The sequence below is a fragment of the Engraulis encrasicolus genome, chromosome 8 (assembly GCF_034702125.1).
Source record: "Engraulis encrasicolus isolate BLACKSEA-1 chromosome 8, IST_EnEncr_1.0, whole genome shotgun sequence".
In the NCBI taxonomy this organism is placed as follows: domain Eukaryota; kingdom Metazoa; phylum Chordata; class Actinopteri; order Clupeiformes; family Engraulidae; genus Engraulis; species Engraulis encrasicolus.
The window spans coordinates 39902050-39918482 of record NC_085864.1 but is presented as its reverse complement, the minus strand read 5'-3'; the positions used below and the strand labels follow the sequence as shown (position 1 = coordinate 39918482).

At 42.2% G+C, this 16433-nt stretch overlaps 1 protein-coding gene across 1 annotated transcript; it reads left to right on the top strand.

Annotated features, from left to right (window-relative positions):
• Positions 1-1965: 1965 nt before the first annotated feature.
• On the top strand, positions 1966-16421 carry gfm1 (G elongation factor, mitochondrial 1). Its single transcript, XM_063204469.1, has 18 exons — positions 1966-2109; positions 2298-2450; positions 2544-2676; positions 3247-3451; positions 4191-4307; positions 5137-5287; positions 5978-6132; positions 6457-6541; positions 9170-9307; positions 9553-9654; positions 9856-9912; positions 10076-10213; positions 12407-12489; positions 12983-13145; positions 13786-13930; positions 14295-14455; positions 14732-14785; positions 15187-16421. Exons 1-18 carry the CDS (start codon positions 2035-2037, stop codon positions 15316-15318), a joined length of 2247 nt encoding a protein of 748 aa, XP_063060539.1. The 5' UTR covers positions 1966-2034; the 3' UTR covers positions 15319-16421.
• Positions 16422-16433: the final 12 nt, after the last annotated feature.

Sequence of the window (16433 nt, the reverse complement as noted above, 5' to 3'; positions counted from 1 at the left end):
ATGTGCCCATGGGGGTAGAGTTTCGGGGCCAACCTGAGTAACTTCCCTGTCCAACCCCATCTGCACTGCCCCACTTGTTTCTGTCCCACTCCTCACGTTCATAATAAAAGACAAAAAGCATACTTCTCAACGCAGAGGTGGACAGTGTGAAAGTGGAAACAAATTTGTGGTGTAAGTACAACACTCGCACATGATTACACAGCGGATACACCAGTTATTCCATTGTACCTAATGATGTGGCTAGATGGTGTTATTAGGGTACTGAAAAAATGCCTATAAAGAAAATACCTAAATTTGATCCAACCAGTGCAGAATTCCAACAGGACAATATCAGATTGCATTGAGGAGCTGAAGACTTCTAGTAGTTGCAGGTGCTCGTTAAGAATAGAATGTTGAGAGAAAGTGTCAGTTGAGATGGAACCCTTTATTGGCAGCAAAGAAACTCAAGAGAAAGAACAATCTCTTGGCGGGGAATGCATTGGCCACGGTGTAGTACGGGGGCGTTGCCTGAGGACACGAGTGGATGGAAAATTAACTCCCTTGCGCATGGTCATTGGTCAGTGGGTGCGATGGATGCCATTTTCGTACTCCCTTGCACATGGTCAGTGGGGGCGACACCATGATGGATAATTTGTGGCCAAGTAACGGCAGCTGTTGGTCAGCAGTAATTGCTGGGGGTAATTAAGGACAGCTGACAGACATTCACGCTGTCCTATGACCTGTTCCACAGTGAATAACATTTCCGTACTCCCCTCGCCATCATTTCCTACGCTGTTATGACGTGAGTAAGCCCTCTTGTCTCAAGTCTCTTTGATTGGCAGCACCTGTTGTGATTGTCTGTATAGCAGTTAGTATGGTGCTCTAAGGCAGATTGCAGAATCAATAACAGTTTCGAGGTGTTAAGATCATCGTTGTAAAAAAAACTAAAAAGAATTGGCACATGTCCTGTGCACAGATTGGAGTCATGAATGTGATCTCTCTAACAGTCTTTGAATGAAGTTTATAGGTTAAACGGTTCAGTCACAAATGGACCTCTTGTGGAAAATGCAGAAGGCATGCCTTCAGAGTTGGTTCTGACAAAATGTTGCAGGTTCCCTATTTGAAGTAGGCTTTTGATATGCATCTCTCACCATTACACATTCACCAACATATTAATTTAACATAAATAGTTTCCTTAACTATTTAGTGCTGCTCTGTGTTGTGAATAGCTAGGAGCTAGGAGTAGTTCTGGATCACAGCTTGCCGTGCAGAGGGCTGAGCTCTATTCGATGGCATGACCTCATTCAACAAAAGGTTAGAGGTCACTCTTTCGAAGAACTTTAACTAAATAATTAAAGCCACATGCCTGCAGGTCTGGGTCAGGAAGGTTTACTGCAGACAAAAGCCAATTTCATGAACTCACAACAAAACAATGAATTAAACTAGTTGCATTCAATAGGCTATATTTCTTTGGTTACTCAGGACTACACCTTTCTTTCGTACACTCTTCCTACAGCATAGGCCTACTTCAAAATCAATTGGACTTGAATCTATTATATCGCTTACCGGCTATTTAAGCAGCCATGGCACATCTTTATAAACATAATCTGTTTTATATGCACATTATATTAAACAGTATCTCAATAGAATGTGAGTTTATTTTGTGTAGCCTACTTGCATAATATATTACATCACAGCACTAGACTTCTGATTGTTTGGCTCATATGGTATCCATATCTTGGATAAGAGTGAATCATGTTGGATTGGAAAGACACGTGCATGATTCAAGCAGCTTGTTATGTTCTTCTAAAACCACAGCAGATGGGGCTGCTGATCTTACATAACACATTTTTGGAGAAAAACTGTTTTTATCCACCTATTCGCTAGGGGCGCCATGTTGACTTGAACCAATCCAAGATATGTCCCTTACAGGCTGCCGTAGTCCAGGAACAAACGTTTCACAACTGAACCAGCGTGACTTTCACCGGTTGACATCCATCGGTCTATCTCTGTCTGTGGTGTGTGAAGACGACCCGTTGAAATTAAAAAGCAAAAATGAGACTCTTGAAAGCAGGGTTGAAATTGAGCCAACAACATTTAACAAAGTCCGGAACATTAACCCTAAAACAGGTAATGGTGAAACAAGATCTTTTCTGTAGCCCATTAGCATGCTAGTATACTTCTTGAACTGTCAGACTGTCCAGTACATGAATGTAGAGCTCTAATGGCTAAATATTGTGTTTGTGTAATGACGACTATATGCAATGCGGACAACAATATTATAACGGAGCTTTAATACATTTATTCCCTGTTAACAGGTTCTGCTAAACAGTTGTCGGTCATGTTCGTCTGGTATCATCCCCAATGAGAGGATACGTAACATTGGCATCTCTGCCCATATCGACTCTGGCAAGACCACACTCACCGAACGAATATTATACTACACCGGGAGAATTGCGGAAATGCACGAGGTAACACATATGCACACTTTGCTGTGTAGTATAGACTATATTCTTTGACATCAAGCACATTACATAACCTTGATGCCTCAAATTGCCCTTCAGGTAAGGGGCAAAGATGGAGTTGGGGCAGTCATGGACTCAATGGAGTTGGAGAGGCAGAGAGGAATTACTATCCAGTCAGCCGCCACGTACACTATGTGGAACCAGCACAATATCAACATCATCGATACTCCAGGTACGCTGAGCCCAAGTGGTACATTTCCAGTGCTGCACTGTTTGTATGTAAAGAGAACCTGACTCAAATGTTTAGAGCAATGGGACCCCTTTCTCACGTTTGCCACTAATGTGAACATACTGTTGCGAGTCTTGGGTTACTCATCTGGTGTGTTACTTTCGCGATGCTCTATGCTTGGGTTTTGTGGAGGATTGAATAATATAAGGGGGGGCGAGCAGTTCTATGTTTACAGAGATCTCATCAGCTGAGCATGCGTTGTGTTCTGTACTGTTTATCATTAGTTATGTGGTGTGGCTGTGGCCAATAACGGTCTTATTAATTTGACTCTACTTTCATCAACTTGTATTTCTCTGACTAGCAAATGCTACAACACATTAGGGATGTTGTTTTTCATTATTCATTTTATCTAGTCCTGTAATGCCTTGCATTCTTCTTCTTCTTCTTCTTCTTCTTCTTCTTCTTCTTCTTCTTCTTCTTCTTCTTCTTCTTCTTCTTCTGCTCCTCCTCCTCCTGGTCCAGTTATTCGTGTCGTACTGTAACATCCTTTCTTCATGGGTGCCATGTGTGCAGGTCACGTTGACTTCACCATCGAGGTGGAGCGCTCCCTGCGTGTTCTTGACGGGGCTGTGCTGGTCCTGTGTGCGGTGGGAGGGGTGCAGTGCCAGAGCATGACGGTCAACAGGCAGATGAAGCGCTACAACGTGCCCTTCCTCACCTTCATCAACAAGCTGGACCGCATGGGCTCCAACCCCAACAGGGCCCTGCTACAACTCAGGTGAGACTTGGAGCACCTTTCTAATTCTGGGCGATGGATGGATGGGAGAGTTCCAATCTTGGAGATTGAAGCAAAGATTTTTGTGTTCTCCTCACTCTGCTTAACTCTCTCTGATTAAAGTATATCAGCAGTGGGGGGCGCTGTGGCGCAGCACGCTAGGCCCCCCACATTTGGCCTTGCATGCCCAACCCCGGGGACCCCGGTTCGAGTCCGGCTGGGCTGGGGTCATTTCCCGGTCCTCCCCCGTCTCAATGTCCCATTTGCTTCCTGTCACCATCTTCGACTGTCCTGTCAAATAAAGGCTTAAAAGCCCCTAAAAAAATATATATATATATATATATATATATATATATATATATATATATATATATATATATATATATAGTATATCAGCAGTAAGATGTTTGTAATTGTGTTGCAATGTAATAAAGTATTAAATGAATTTGTACTAAATATGTGGATGTGAATTTGTCGTTCACTTGCATGAAGAGTTTTGAAAGGGTTAACTAATGTTTGTAATGTACTTTTTGTTCTTTATGTTTGTAATGTGCTTTTTGTTCTTCCTTAAGTTGACGCTTTTTTTATCTCGCACCCAAAGACTTTCGTTTTTCCAAGAAGTTGAGCGCGTCCTTTGCCAATACTTGTTCTTTCTGTAGACCCACACATGTTTAATGTTTTTGACATATGAACAATTATATGTTATCAAATGAACTAAATTAATTTATTTCTCCTCTCTCAGGAGTAAGCTGAACCAGAACGCTGCCTTCATAAACATCCCCATTGGCCTGGAGAGCAATCTGAGAGGCATTGTGGACCTCATAGAGGAGCGCAGTATCCTATTTGAGGGGCCTTTTGGGTGAGCACCACACATAAAGTCATCAAGTGTGTGACTAAATGTATGACTCAATGATATAGACTAAAAGCCTTTTGTACACTATGACGACTGACCACAACACTTGATTGTAAGCAACTTTCTCGCCGTGCGATGCCAAACTTGTGTTGCCTTAATCGGCAAGGGCACAGATATTTTGCATTTCTGAGAAAATGTCTAAACATTCATTGCCGTCACTACTGCTGTTTATTACGTGTGTACACCTCCTATTACATGCTTATAGGGATGCACCGATACCACTTTTTTGAAAACCGATACAAGTATGAGTACATTAATGTGTGTACTTGCCGATACCGAGTACCGATACCGATAACTTTTACCACCAAAGTACAATGAAGATAATTGCATGGCCTTGTTTTTTTCCACCTGTGATATTTTTATTGTCCATTTCCATGTAGATTTAAATGTTAGTAAATGTATGAGGTGGCACTTTTTTTCCGTGCTGCTTTCAAGTCCACGGAACCTAACAAGATTTTGCATTGTTTTGTGTAATAGCAGTATTGTTCCTGGTATCGGCAAGTGCTTGACGAGTAAGAATACGAGTATAATGAGCAGTATCGGATGGCGATACCAGTATATCAGTATCGGTGCATCCCTACATGCTTACCTATTACATGCTTATTACCTTGAAAAACCCATCCCATGTGAAAAGAGTTGTTTGGATAGTTTACCCCAGTGCTTCATGAAATTACGTCATTTTTACCTAACCAGAAGTGATCTTCTGTCAGGCTTATAGACAAGTTATAATTTAATTGGACGTTAGAGTTATGTAAAAGTGGCGTGTTTGTTTCAGTCAGAGTATTCGTTACGATGAGATCCCAGCTGAGATGCGGGCGGAGGCGTCAGATCGCAGGCAGGAGCTGGTGGAGTGTGTTGCCAACGCTGACGAGATCCTGGGAGAGATGTTTCTGGAGGAGAAGATTCCCACCATCGATGACCTAAAGGTATTACATATATTTAGTGCATAACTACAGAATCGTTAAAATGACATTTTAGAGTTAAAAAAAAAAACAATAGCTAAGTTTCTCATGCGCAGTTTCAGGTGTGCACAATAAAGTTTCTGATGGGCACAAGAAACCATTGTTTTTTTAAAACCTCTCACATGTCATTTTTAGGCCTCTGTGCATTATAAACACTGTACATTCATATTAATAATTATTGTGTTAGTTGGTAAATATATATTTGAATTAATAAACTTAGTAAACTAAACTTGCATTAAAAAAAAAAAATCACCTCAGGGTTATACTTCTTTCTGTGTGCGAGAAAGCATGAACTTTACCCCAAGAGAGGCCATTGACCTGTACCTGGCTCATTCCATTCCTAATTTTGTACACAACACAGTTTCAGTGCATCATTGAATCACGCGCACATTGTGTCACAAAATAGTCCCAGTTGCTTAATTGGCAATACACTGGACAAGCAAACAAACAAGCGTACGTATGCTTACAAAAGCATGTCCCTTTATTTCTGTCTGATGGAAACTGAAAATGTCACATTAAAGTAAGAAATGGGAGCTTGGTGTCGTGGACTTGATTTTCAGTTTTCATGTGATTTTGCTAGTCCTGCACCCAATCTTTTTGAGACAGATGTGCATGTTTTTTTCCTTTGTTACAGCTTTATTTCTGTGTCCCTAGGCTGCGGTGCGTAGGGCCACTGTAGCGCGTACCTTCTCCCCAGTGCTGGTGGGCAGTGCCCTGAAGAACAAGGGAGTGCAGCCTCTCCTGGACGCTGTGCTGGAGTACCTCCCCAACCCAACAGAGGTCAACAACTACGCCATCCACAACGAAGAGTATGTGCTTTCCACACAGCTACAGCAAGCCATTGGAGATTGATGTCAATTGCTACGTTAACATGACAGTTTCAAGATCAGAATGAATAATTCAGAATTAAATAGCTCAGTTGAGTTTACTTAGATCTTTCCTTTAATCTGAATTAAGAAGTGTTTACATGACGTTTTCAAAGCGGAATTAAGCTTTATTTAGAATTAAATGGTGTGAATTCCGAATTAAATGTCTCATATAAACGTAGCCATTGTCTTGTTCATTACATTACGCAGCATAGTGTTTTAACATTCATGTTTTTTTTGTTGTTGTATTTTGTCTCTTCCAATCAGGGAATCGACCGATGGTAAAAAGATTCTGATGAGCCCCGCCAGAGATGCATCTAATCCTTTTGTTGGCCTGGCCTTCAAGTTGGAGGTGGGTGTTTGGTGGTTCTCTGTAGTAGAGCTGTGTTGAAAAAATCGATTTTCCGATTTTAAATCGATTCGCACATTCATTTCCGATTATCGATTCATCCATCCAAAAATAGATTTTTTAATATTAATTATTATTATTATTATTATTAATTTCCCCCGTGGTTAACCTTTTCATCAGTCTTCCAGCCATCAGTATCTATCAATTCTTGTAAGATTTGCTGTTTACAGTATCGATATAATACTAGTTTTAATATGTTGCTTCTCTACACAGTCATGAAATGAAGGAAACCGCTCAAATAACCTTCATTATTTATGACATTAACTCCCGGATCGGATCGAATCGGAAATCAGATCAAAATCAGATCAAATCGGACTGAATTGGAGCGAATCGGGAAAAAAATCGAATCGATTCTTCAAATTTGAATCAATACCCAGCTCTACTCTATAGTGTAGCAACCCAATCAACTACGGTATATAAGCTGTAGAACTACATGTATTTTTGATATGTTGTGTCGTCCCACTTACACTTAAATGTGGTCATACGTGGACTTTCAGGTCTTGATGAGAATGAAACAATTCATTTTGAAATATGTATAAAACGCTTATGTGGTTGAAGTCTGCAACTTTGTAAGCCGTTGTATCAGCTGTTAATCAGCATTTAAAGTGTTTATGAAACGAAAACAAACGGTCATTCCCATTAAAGCCTTGTTTTTTCTGATAGCATTGATGAGACTTTGAACCCAATCATCCTGGAGGAACTTGTGAAAATGGCAACTCAAAGTGTGAATTCTGTGAAATTTGGTGTGACTAATGAGCTGGGCTGTGACATCATAGAGGGGAGTCCCTGGTTTGCTAGTATGGCGATCTGAGAAAACAACACACATTTGATGGACCCACATCTTATAAAGGAACCAAAATTCTGATACAAACATCAGCGTGTCGAAAAACCACACATCCAACCTCATGAGAGCAGCACAAATCTATTTCAGAGGCACTGATACATCTGCAGAAAGTGACATGTCTGACAGGCGAAGTGACGATTGTTGACATAGCCTGACAGTTCGTTTTGTTTATGGTTACGGTTGCTAAGGGCGCTTTGCCATGACCCACAGATGACATGGCGTGTGTATTTGTTGACAAATGGGGGGCATTTTGATTCAATTGCGCGATATAGTGTGATTGAAATGCATGTAGGCTACATGCAAAAATATCATCAACTAGAGAAAAAACGGAGGTATTAGGCTGTTGGAAAAACGCCCTATATAGCCTGAGTCCTCAGCATATTTTTAGCGTTTATCATTATTATTATTTTTTGTGCTCAAAGTCACAGGCGTCGCGTGTCCCTCAGCCGGACTTGAGGAGGACGAGTGGTGTGTCCAAACGTCAGCCACACGTGCACCACAATACTAAAAACAAACAATCAACGCTTCAAAGTAGGCCTACGCTATGTGCATCTCTGTTTATTCGCTAAGCAGTAGCAGGACTTTTTCTAGGATTTTTCGGCATGAGGGAGCATCATGGCAGGTCACAGGGGGTGAAGGGGGGTGTTCCCCCCCCATGAATGAGAAATTTATTAGGGGCGCTCAAATATATATATATATATAAATAAAAGTATGAGGGTGCACCCACGGAGGTATGAGGGTGGAGCGCCCCTATTTCCCCGTTCAGAAAAAGCCCTGAGTAGCCCAATCTGTGAGTTGGCTGTCCTCGACTGAGAGCACCACGCTGATGTGCGGATATCCTCCCAAAACCAATTTATTGACCAGTTGAATGGCAATCAATAAAAAGTGCATATTCCGAGAGCATTCGCATCGGTTTGGCATGTAATGTGCATTACCCTTTCCTGAAAACAACATACAAAGCAGATGGACAAGGTAAAACGAGTAGCCTAAAGCAAAGCAGTGCACTCACCTGTCTTCGTGCCCGAGCAGTTACAGGGGCAGTTTCAGTCTGCACGCCGGCGATGTCAATTGTTGGAACTGCTTGAGGCAATAGCATTCTCCTCAGTCCAACCATGCCCGCGACCTCCACATTTGTGGTGAAGCACAAGGGCTGGAAATGTGCCGAGCACAACAGTGACCACGAGCTTGCTTCAAAACCACGCATTGGATCCACAGAGCCCTAGCTTGATTTAGCCTTCTCCTTGTCGGCCACAGTTCCATCATTCTTCACAGAAGGGAACTTGTGCAAAGATATTCCTTCTGTCAAGTAGCCATTTTTGCAGCTGGCACCGTTCGGCCCTCCAGCAACACACTGCTTGACACTGCGCTTTGTTTTGGTACTAGCCGCCATTGATCTGAACAAGGTGGAATGAGGTGAACTCACCCCTTCTATGTCACGCATATCATTTGCATAAAATTTGCATGTCACCAAAAAAACACTTTTTGGGAACGTTTTAACATGACTTTTAGGACAAAATATCACCCAGACAATATCACCCAGACAATATTTTATTCACAAGGCTTAGAACTTTCAGAATCTGTCCTGGAAATGGTCAAATTCCTTTACTTTGTTTTCGTTTCATAAACACTTTAAAAAAGAAATAATACTCTTCCAATACTCACTGTCCCTATATCACTACATAACGTCTTTTCCTCTTTTTGGCTACCCCTCTCTCTCTGTGTGGCAGGCCGGTCGTTTTGGTCAGCTGACCTACATGAGAGTGTACCAGGGCTGCCTGAAGAAGTCTGAGTACATCTTCAACACTCGCACCACCAAGAAGATCCGGGTGCAGAGGCTGGTGCGACTGCACGCTGGGGAGATGGAGGTGAGGACAGACTTAACGAGAGCTTTTTGATCGGTGAAAAGCAAATTACTCACATGTCAATGTAATAGTGGTTTACTGGGAAAGCACTGCCAAACATATTTCTAGTATGCAGTGCACTTTCAATAGTGACTTACTGGGAAAGAGCAACAAACCTTTCACCCTGGGCATCCTGAATAGAATAACCTGTTTTCACACACCCGAAGACTTCACAAGACTGACCTCTGTGTTCCCTCACCCAAACGCAGGATGTGGAGGAGGTGTATGCAGGTGACATCTGTGCTCTGTTTGGAATCGACTGTGCCAGTGGAGACACCTTCACCACCCGCACCAATGCCAACCTCTCTATGGTACGCCTGCGACAAGCACATGCATACGTACATCACACACATGCTGACAGACTTGAAAACACGCATCCAATTACCTCACACTGACTCACTGTACATTTCTGTGTGAATTGACGATTGTTGTGGTGTTTTTGGCTGTGGTGGAGTGATGCGCTGTGTTTGAATCTATTCTTAATGCTGATTTGTTCTGTTAATTTCATGCAGGAGTCAATTCATGTACCTGACGCTGTGATATCCATGTCCATGAAACCCTCCAACAAGGCAAGTACTGTGGACCTGTTCATAAAACTAAAGCACGCGTATGCACAGCTGCACAATATTTGTCATTATTTCTTTATCCAAGACCACATGCAAGGTCCATAGCACAGTGAAATATTGAAGTTTGTTTTTTATTCCATCCCCTTGGTTTTGTTTTGGTGTGTAGAATGACACGGATAAGTTCTCCAAGGGCATCAACCGTTTCACCCGTGAGGACCCCACCTTCAGGGTGCACTTTGACACGGAGAGCAAGGAGACCATCATCTCAGGCATGGGAGAGCTCCACCTGGAGATCTACTCTCAGGTATCAGGCACCTGCATCCACAGCAGTCTTACTTAGCCTGGGCTTGACCTTTACTGTCTATGATGCATTTAGACGTATCAAACAGCACAGCAGTCCTAGTACCTAGCCTGGGCTTGCCTTTACTGTCTATAATGCACTCACACGTATCAGACACCGGACATCAGACAACACTGCAGTGAAGTCAAGTCAGCTTTTATTGTGACTTTCTTCATATGCACAAGTCATACAAGGAAAATTAAATTACCTTTTCTCTCTATACCATGCCAGGACATAGACATATACAAGACTGACATAAAGTGCAAGACAGGACAGGTAACAGTGATAGAGTAGAGTAGAGTAGATTATTATTGATTCCAGGGGGAAATTAAGATGTCAAATAGCATACATACATACATAAAGACATAAAGACATCAAGATGGACTGGTAACAATAAGTGATCAATAATAAATACAGTACAAGTCTTGCCTAGCCGATGGTAACACGTCATTTTAAGGGTTCGCTGATAGTGTTCTTGCTTTATTAGGTGCAGTGGAGTAACTCGTGTAATAGCTGAGCTCTTCCTATCAATGTGAGGCAGATCCATACACTGTGTGCAGAATTATTAGGCAAACATGTTTTTTGACCATTTTGTCTTTTTTATGCATATTTTCCAACAGCAATCTATATGGACATGAAAACCTATTTGATTTAAGCATTCCAGGTCATGTATATTTGTATAATAAGATGGGGGTGTGGTCGAAGGTGCCCAACACCTTATATCAGGTGTGCATAATTATTAGGCAACTTTGTTTTCTTCTGGGAATATGGGCCACAAAATAGATCTAACAAACTCTGAAATGTCTATAAACAATTTTGAAGTGTTCTAGAGGGATGTGGCTGTCTTGAAATTCGCAAAATGTTGGTCACGTTCACACAGAACTATCAGATGCACCGTTACAAAGTCATCAGTCTCTTAAGAAATGTCACTGCCAAACATTGAGAAGAATTTAACGTGAAACTACAAAAAAAATATTACCCTGCAGTCCTATCATATTCCAGAACAGAAACCAACACAGAGTGTCCAGAAAAACAGAGTATTGAGTGCTCAGAGACATGGCCAAGGTAAGAAGGGATGACACCAAACAACCATTCAACAAGTTAATTAAGTCAAAACGGGGGCAAAAATACCTGGGGACAAAATTTTCAAAGGTTTTATGGACTTGAGAAAGTGACTCTTGACAGACAGGGTGGATGAACCCATGGCTGGATCTTTTAGGGGGAGAAAATTGCATCTTTTACGAAGACAATGGTATTTATGCAGTAAACTGCTGGTATTTGAGTGGAACTCAGCAACTGATCTGAGTGTGCACATTACTGATCTAGCCATAGGCTCATCAACCTGGTCCATTAACAGTCACTTTCACTAGTTCATAAAACCATTGAAAAAACTGTCTAAAGACATTTCTTGACCCAGTCTTGACTTAAGTTACTTGTTGAGTGGTCTTCAGGTTTCAGCCTGTTTTACCTTGGCCATGTCTCTGAGTGCTGAATACAATGTTCTTGTGGACAGTCGATGTAGGTTTCAGTTCTGGAATATACGAGCACTGCAGGGTAATAGTTTTGTTGTAGTTTCATCTTCAATTCTTCTCAATCTGGCAGTTACTTTGTGAGCACATGTCATGTGACACTGATGGCTTGTAACGGTGCATTAGATGGATGTGACCAATATTTCAAGACAGCCACACCCCTCCAAAAGACTTCAAAATTGTTTATAGTCTTTACAAGGTTTGTTAGATCTCTTTTGTGGCTCATTTTCCCAGAGGAAAACAAAGTTGCCTAATAATTATGCCCACTAATTTTGCCCTGATATAGGGTATTGGGCTACTTCGACCAATATGCATGACCTGGAATGCTTAAATCCAATAGGTGTTCATGTCCATAAAGGGTGGTGGCGGACAATATGCATAAAATGGACGATGTTGTCAAAAAACTTGTTTGCCTAATAATTCTGCACACAGTGTATAGAACAGTACGTTTGTGTTTGATGACTAGTGCAAAGAGACAGTAACTTGAAATAATGGTATGAGCTAAGTCATATACTTAATCTCTCATCAGAAAATGTATTTCAGGATTTTACTCTACATATAAACAAAATAATACTTGACGATATGTGAATACGGGAGAACAAATGTTTGTTTGCTTGTATGATTTCAGAGGATGGAGAGGGAGTACGGGTGCCCGTGTGTGATGGGCAAGCCCAAGGTTGCCTTCAGAGAGACCATCACCAGCCCTGTGCCGTAAGTTCAAAGCCAGTGACACATGGCCACAACCACACAGCAGCAGTGTTGTTTTGAGTGTATGAAAACATTTCATATAAAGCACTATTGGGAGATCTGCATTTTAAGATGATGATGTCACCCTCACAGTACTTAGATTAGTTACACCCTCCATTCTCATCAAAGATGTCTGTAGGGCTCTAAATTCACACCCACAAACCAGCCAAATTAATTTTTAATTTTGAATTTTGGTAGAAAAGAGAACTTATCATCCACTTTTGCTGATAGTGAGCGTATTGTATGTGTGGCTAGTAAGATTTAACATCTGATGGCCAAATTGGTTTGTGATGAAAAAAAGTTAATTTAGAGCCCTGGATGTCTGTAGCCAAGTCTTACTCTGTACTGTACTGATCAATAAAAATATCATAACCTTGAGCCACCCAGCTACATTGCTCTTCGTTTTCATTAGCACATACTGACCTGTGGTGAAATGTGAATGTGAATCCCCTGGCAGGTTTGAGTTCACCCACAAGAAGCAGTCAGGTGGATCTGGCCAGTTTGGTAAAGTCATGGGAGTGCTGGAGCCTCTGGAGGGGGAGAACTACACCAAGGTGGAGTTTGATGACCGAACCATCGGGACCAACATCCCCAAGCAGTTTATCCCCTCTGTAGAAAAGGTATGCAACTTGTGGGGGGAAAAAACCCACATAAATGTGTGTGTAATCTGTGTATACTATATACTTCAGGTCCAGGTGAACTACAAAATATATCTGAGTAAATTCTAAACTGACGAGTTCAGAAAAAGTCCAATGGAACATACACCATTGTAGATTTTCTACACCAGTGTGGATACTGTAGAGGGCAATGTTTAAAAGCAAAGGTGGAGAAAAAAATAAAACATTTTTCAAGTGTTTTAAGAGAAATGTTGCTTAGACTGCTAAGGGCAGTCATGGGTGAGCGGCAGTTAGGGCGTCAGACCTGCATCCCAGAGGTTGCCGGTTCGACTCCCGACCCGCCAGGTTGGTGGGGGGAGTAATCAACCAGTGCTCTCCCCCATCCTCCTCCATGACTGAGGTACCCTGAGCATGGTACCGTCCCACCGCACTGCTCCCCATGGGGCGCCTCTGAGGGCTGCCCCCTTGCACGGGTGAGGCATAAATGCAATTTCGTTGTGTGCAGTGTGCAGTGTTCACTTGTGTGCTGTGGAGTGCTGTGTCACAATGACAATGGGAGTTGGAGTTTCCCAATGGGCTTTCACTTTCGCTTTCACTCGTTATTGATGAATACATTCATTTCTGTTCTTCTTTTGTTCTCCAGGGCTTTTTGCTCGCATGTGAGAAAGGCCCACTGACTGCACACAAGATCTCTGGGGTGAGGTTTGTTCTGGAGGATGGAGCTAGTCACATGGTGGACTCCAATGAAATCTCCTTCATCCGTGCAGGAGAAGGCGCTGTCAAGCAAGGTGAGAATCTGGCTTATCGTCTCTTTTCTGCCAATAGCTGCCATGTCTCTTGAATGGGACAGCTGTGACCTACTGGTTAAGGAAGTAGTCTCTAGATCAGACCTTTGCAGTTGTCCCTCCCTGACCTCTCCCTACACCTCTATTCGTGGCTGAAGTGCCCTTAAGCAAGCTAGCCTAGCTTCACATTGCTCTAGGGACTGTGACCAATAGCCTGTAAATAACTAAGTCGCTTTGGATGAAAGCGTCAGCTAAGTGTAATATAATGAATGTTGTTCCTATAAATACCATATTGGCTTGAAAGTAAGACTTTCCAAATCGAGACCCTTTTTTCTGCTAGCTATAATTGTATCTTCCCTCTCTGTAGCTATGGACGCGGGTAACGTGGCGATCCTGGAGCCAGTCATGTCTGTGGAGATCGTGGCCCCGAACGAGTTCCAGGGCCCAGTCATCGCCGGGGTCAACCGTCGCCATGGCGTCATCACCGGGCAGGACGGCTCGGAAGATTACTTCACACTCTATGCGGATGTAAGAGACTAATCCTAATGATCGTTACATTTTGATACTTATGGACAGTACAGAGGTCCTCACATACATCATCTTTAATTATTATTATAAAGTAGCCAGACCAACATACACACTTAAGATACAACAAATTGAGGTTGAGCTTTCCACCTGAAAGTCATTCAAGATCAGCAGCAAGATTAGTTGTTTTGTCCTAAACTAAGCATGAATGACTCTAAACTGGGAAGTGATGTCGGTATGCTGAACTGAACTGATGTGAATGATGTGCTTTGATTCCAGATTCCCCTGAACGACATGTTTGGCTACTCTACAGAGCTGAGGTCCTGCACAGAGGTGAGCCCTCCTCTTCCTTAGCTTTCTTTCAGCACATCAAAGCCCTCTCCCTGACAAAGATGTTAGTTGCCTTTAAAATCCACTGAGTAAGCTTGTTTGGCGTCGACTTCACATATCTCCTTCCATTTTATTCTCTTATACTTTTCTGCTCCATTCTCTCTCTTTCTCTCTTTCTCTCTTTCTCTCTTTCTCTCTCTCTCACACACACACACACACACACACACACACAGACACACACACACTCTCTCTCTCTCTCTCTCTCTCTCTCTCTCTCACACACCATTTTGAACTGACATCTCTTTATCTTTTTTGTCCTCCACTCTCCACTCCACTCCACTCTCCTCCTGTCTGCTGGTGTGTGCGTGTGCGTGTGCGTGCGTGTGTGTGTGTGTGGTCTCCAGGGGAAAGGCGAGTACACCATGGAGTACAGCCGCTACCAGGCCTGCCTGCCAACCGTGCAGGAGGAGCTCATCAACAAGTACCTGGAAGCAACGGGACAACTTCCCGCCAAGAAAGGCAAATGGAAGAACTGAGCTGGAAGAAGCACAGACACACACACACACACACACACACACACACACACACACACACACACAGAAAAGAACTATACTGTCGAGAGAAAACACACACACACAGAGACACACAGAAAAGAACTATACTGTCGAGAGAAATCACACACACACACACACACACACACACACACACACACACACACACACACACACAGAGACACACAGAAAAGAACTATACTGTCGAGAGAAATGTTTGGAAAAGCTATCTCATTTCGGGCCCAAATTGCCAGAGAAGGATCCATCTTCAGTTTCAGCTATTTTCTCTGGCAGTGCCAGGGAGTGCTACATTATTGAGTTAAGAAAATTGTGTTCATGTCATTCATTCACTTCCTGGCATTGGCACTTACCCAAATGTTACCATTTTAATGAAAAGCATGGAACTTGTCCAGGTTGGCTGTCCAACTTGGCTTAGTTAGGAGAGTTCTCTGTCCAGGGAGCTTTGGGTGAAAATGTTTCTACGCAAACATGTTTCCCTCCTCAATCAAGGTCTGTCCTTTTGCACCAAACTGAGTAATTTTATGCCAGAAATGTTTGTCTAGGAGCACTTCCCGGACTCAAGTCGCTTGTTTGAGGTGGTCTTTGGATGGATGGGAACATTTGGATGAAAGGAAAGACTCCAAGGCACTCTCATTTAGTAACATTTGGAAAGCCTTTATCGTAGTGTTTTGGTCACATTAAAATCTTCTGTGTTGCAGCAATCAAGCTTTAATGAGGAAAACTGGATTGCTGAAATGTCTGGGTTTTTTATTTTATTTTTAAATTAAAGTTATTATTAAAGAGAAAGATGTTCTGTCATCAAGCTGCTACTATGAAGGCTTTCTAAATTTTGCAAAATGACAGCCCCTTGGAGGTCTTCTTTTTGAGTAATTTATGTATTTTTAAAATGTTATCGTTACCTCTAAATCTCAACTGTATAGCCACTTTTTCCATTTCGTCTGCACCATATCTGTGCAGATGGGAGGATGTGTTTTTATACAGTGATTACCTTTTGTACTGTGTACAGCGTATGATGATGATGATGATGTGGTTGATGCAATTAAAGACTGTGTTAATATTACATATAATTACGTTTCCCC

Bases quoted from the DNA above. Each gene is read 5' to 3' on its own strand.
- gfm1 (XM_063204469.1), top strand. From the start codon at position 2,035: ATGAGACTCTTGAAAGCAGGGTTGAAATTGAGCCAACAACATTTAACA. The intron at 3,452-4,190 runs GTGAGACTTGGA...CTCCTCTCTCAG, and splicing joins AGGGCCCTGCTACAACTCAG to GAGTAAGCTGAACCAGAACG. The intron at 6,133-6,456 runs GTATGTGCTTTC...TCTTCCAATCAG, and splicing joins TACGCCATCCACAACGAAGA to GGAATCGACCGATGGTAAAA.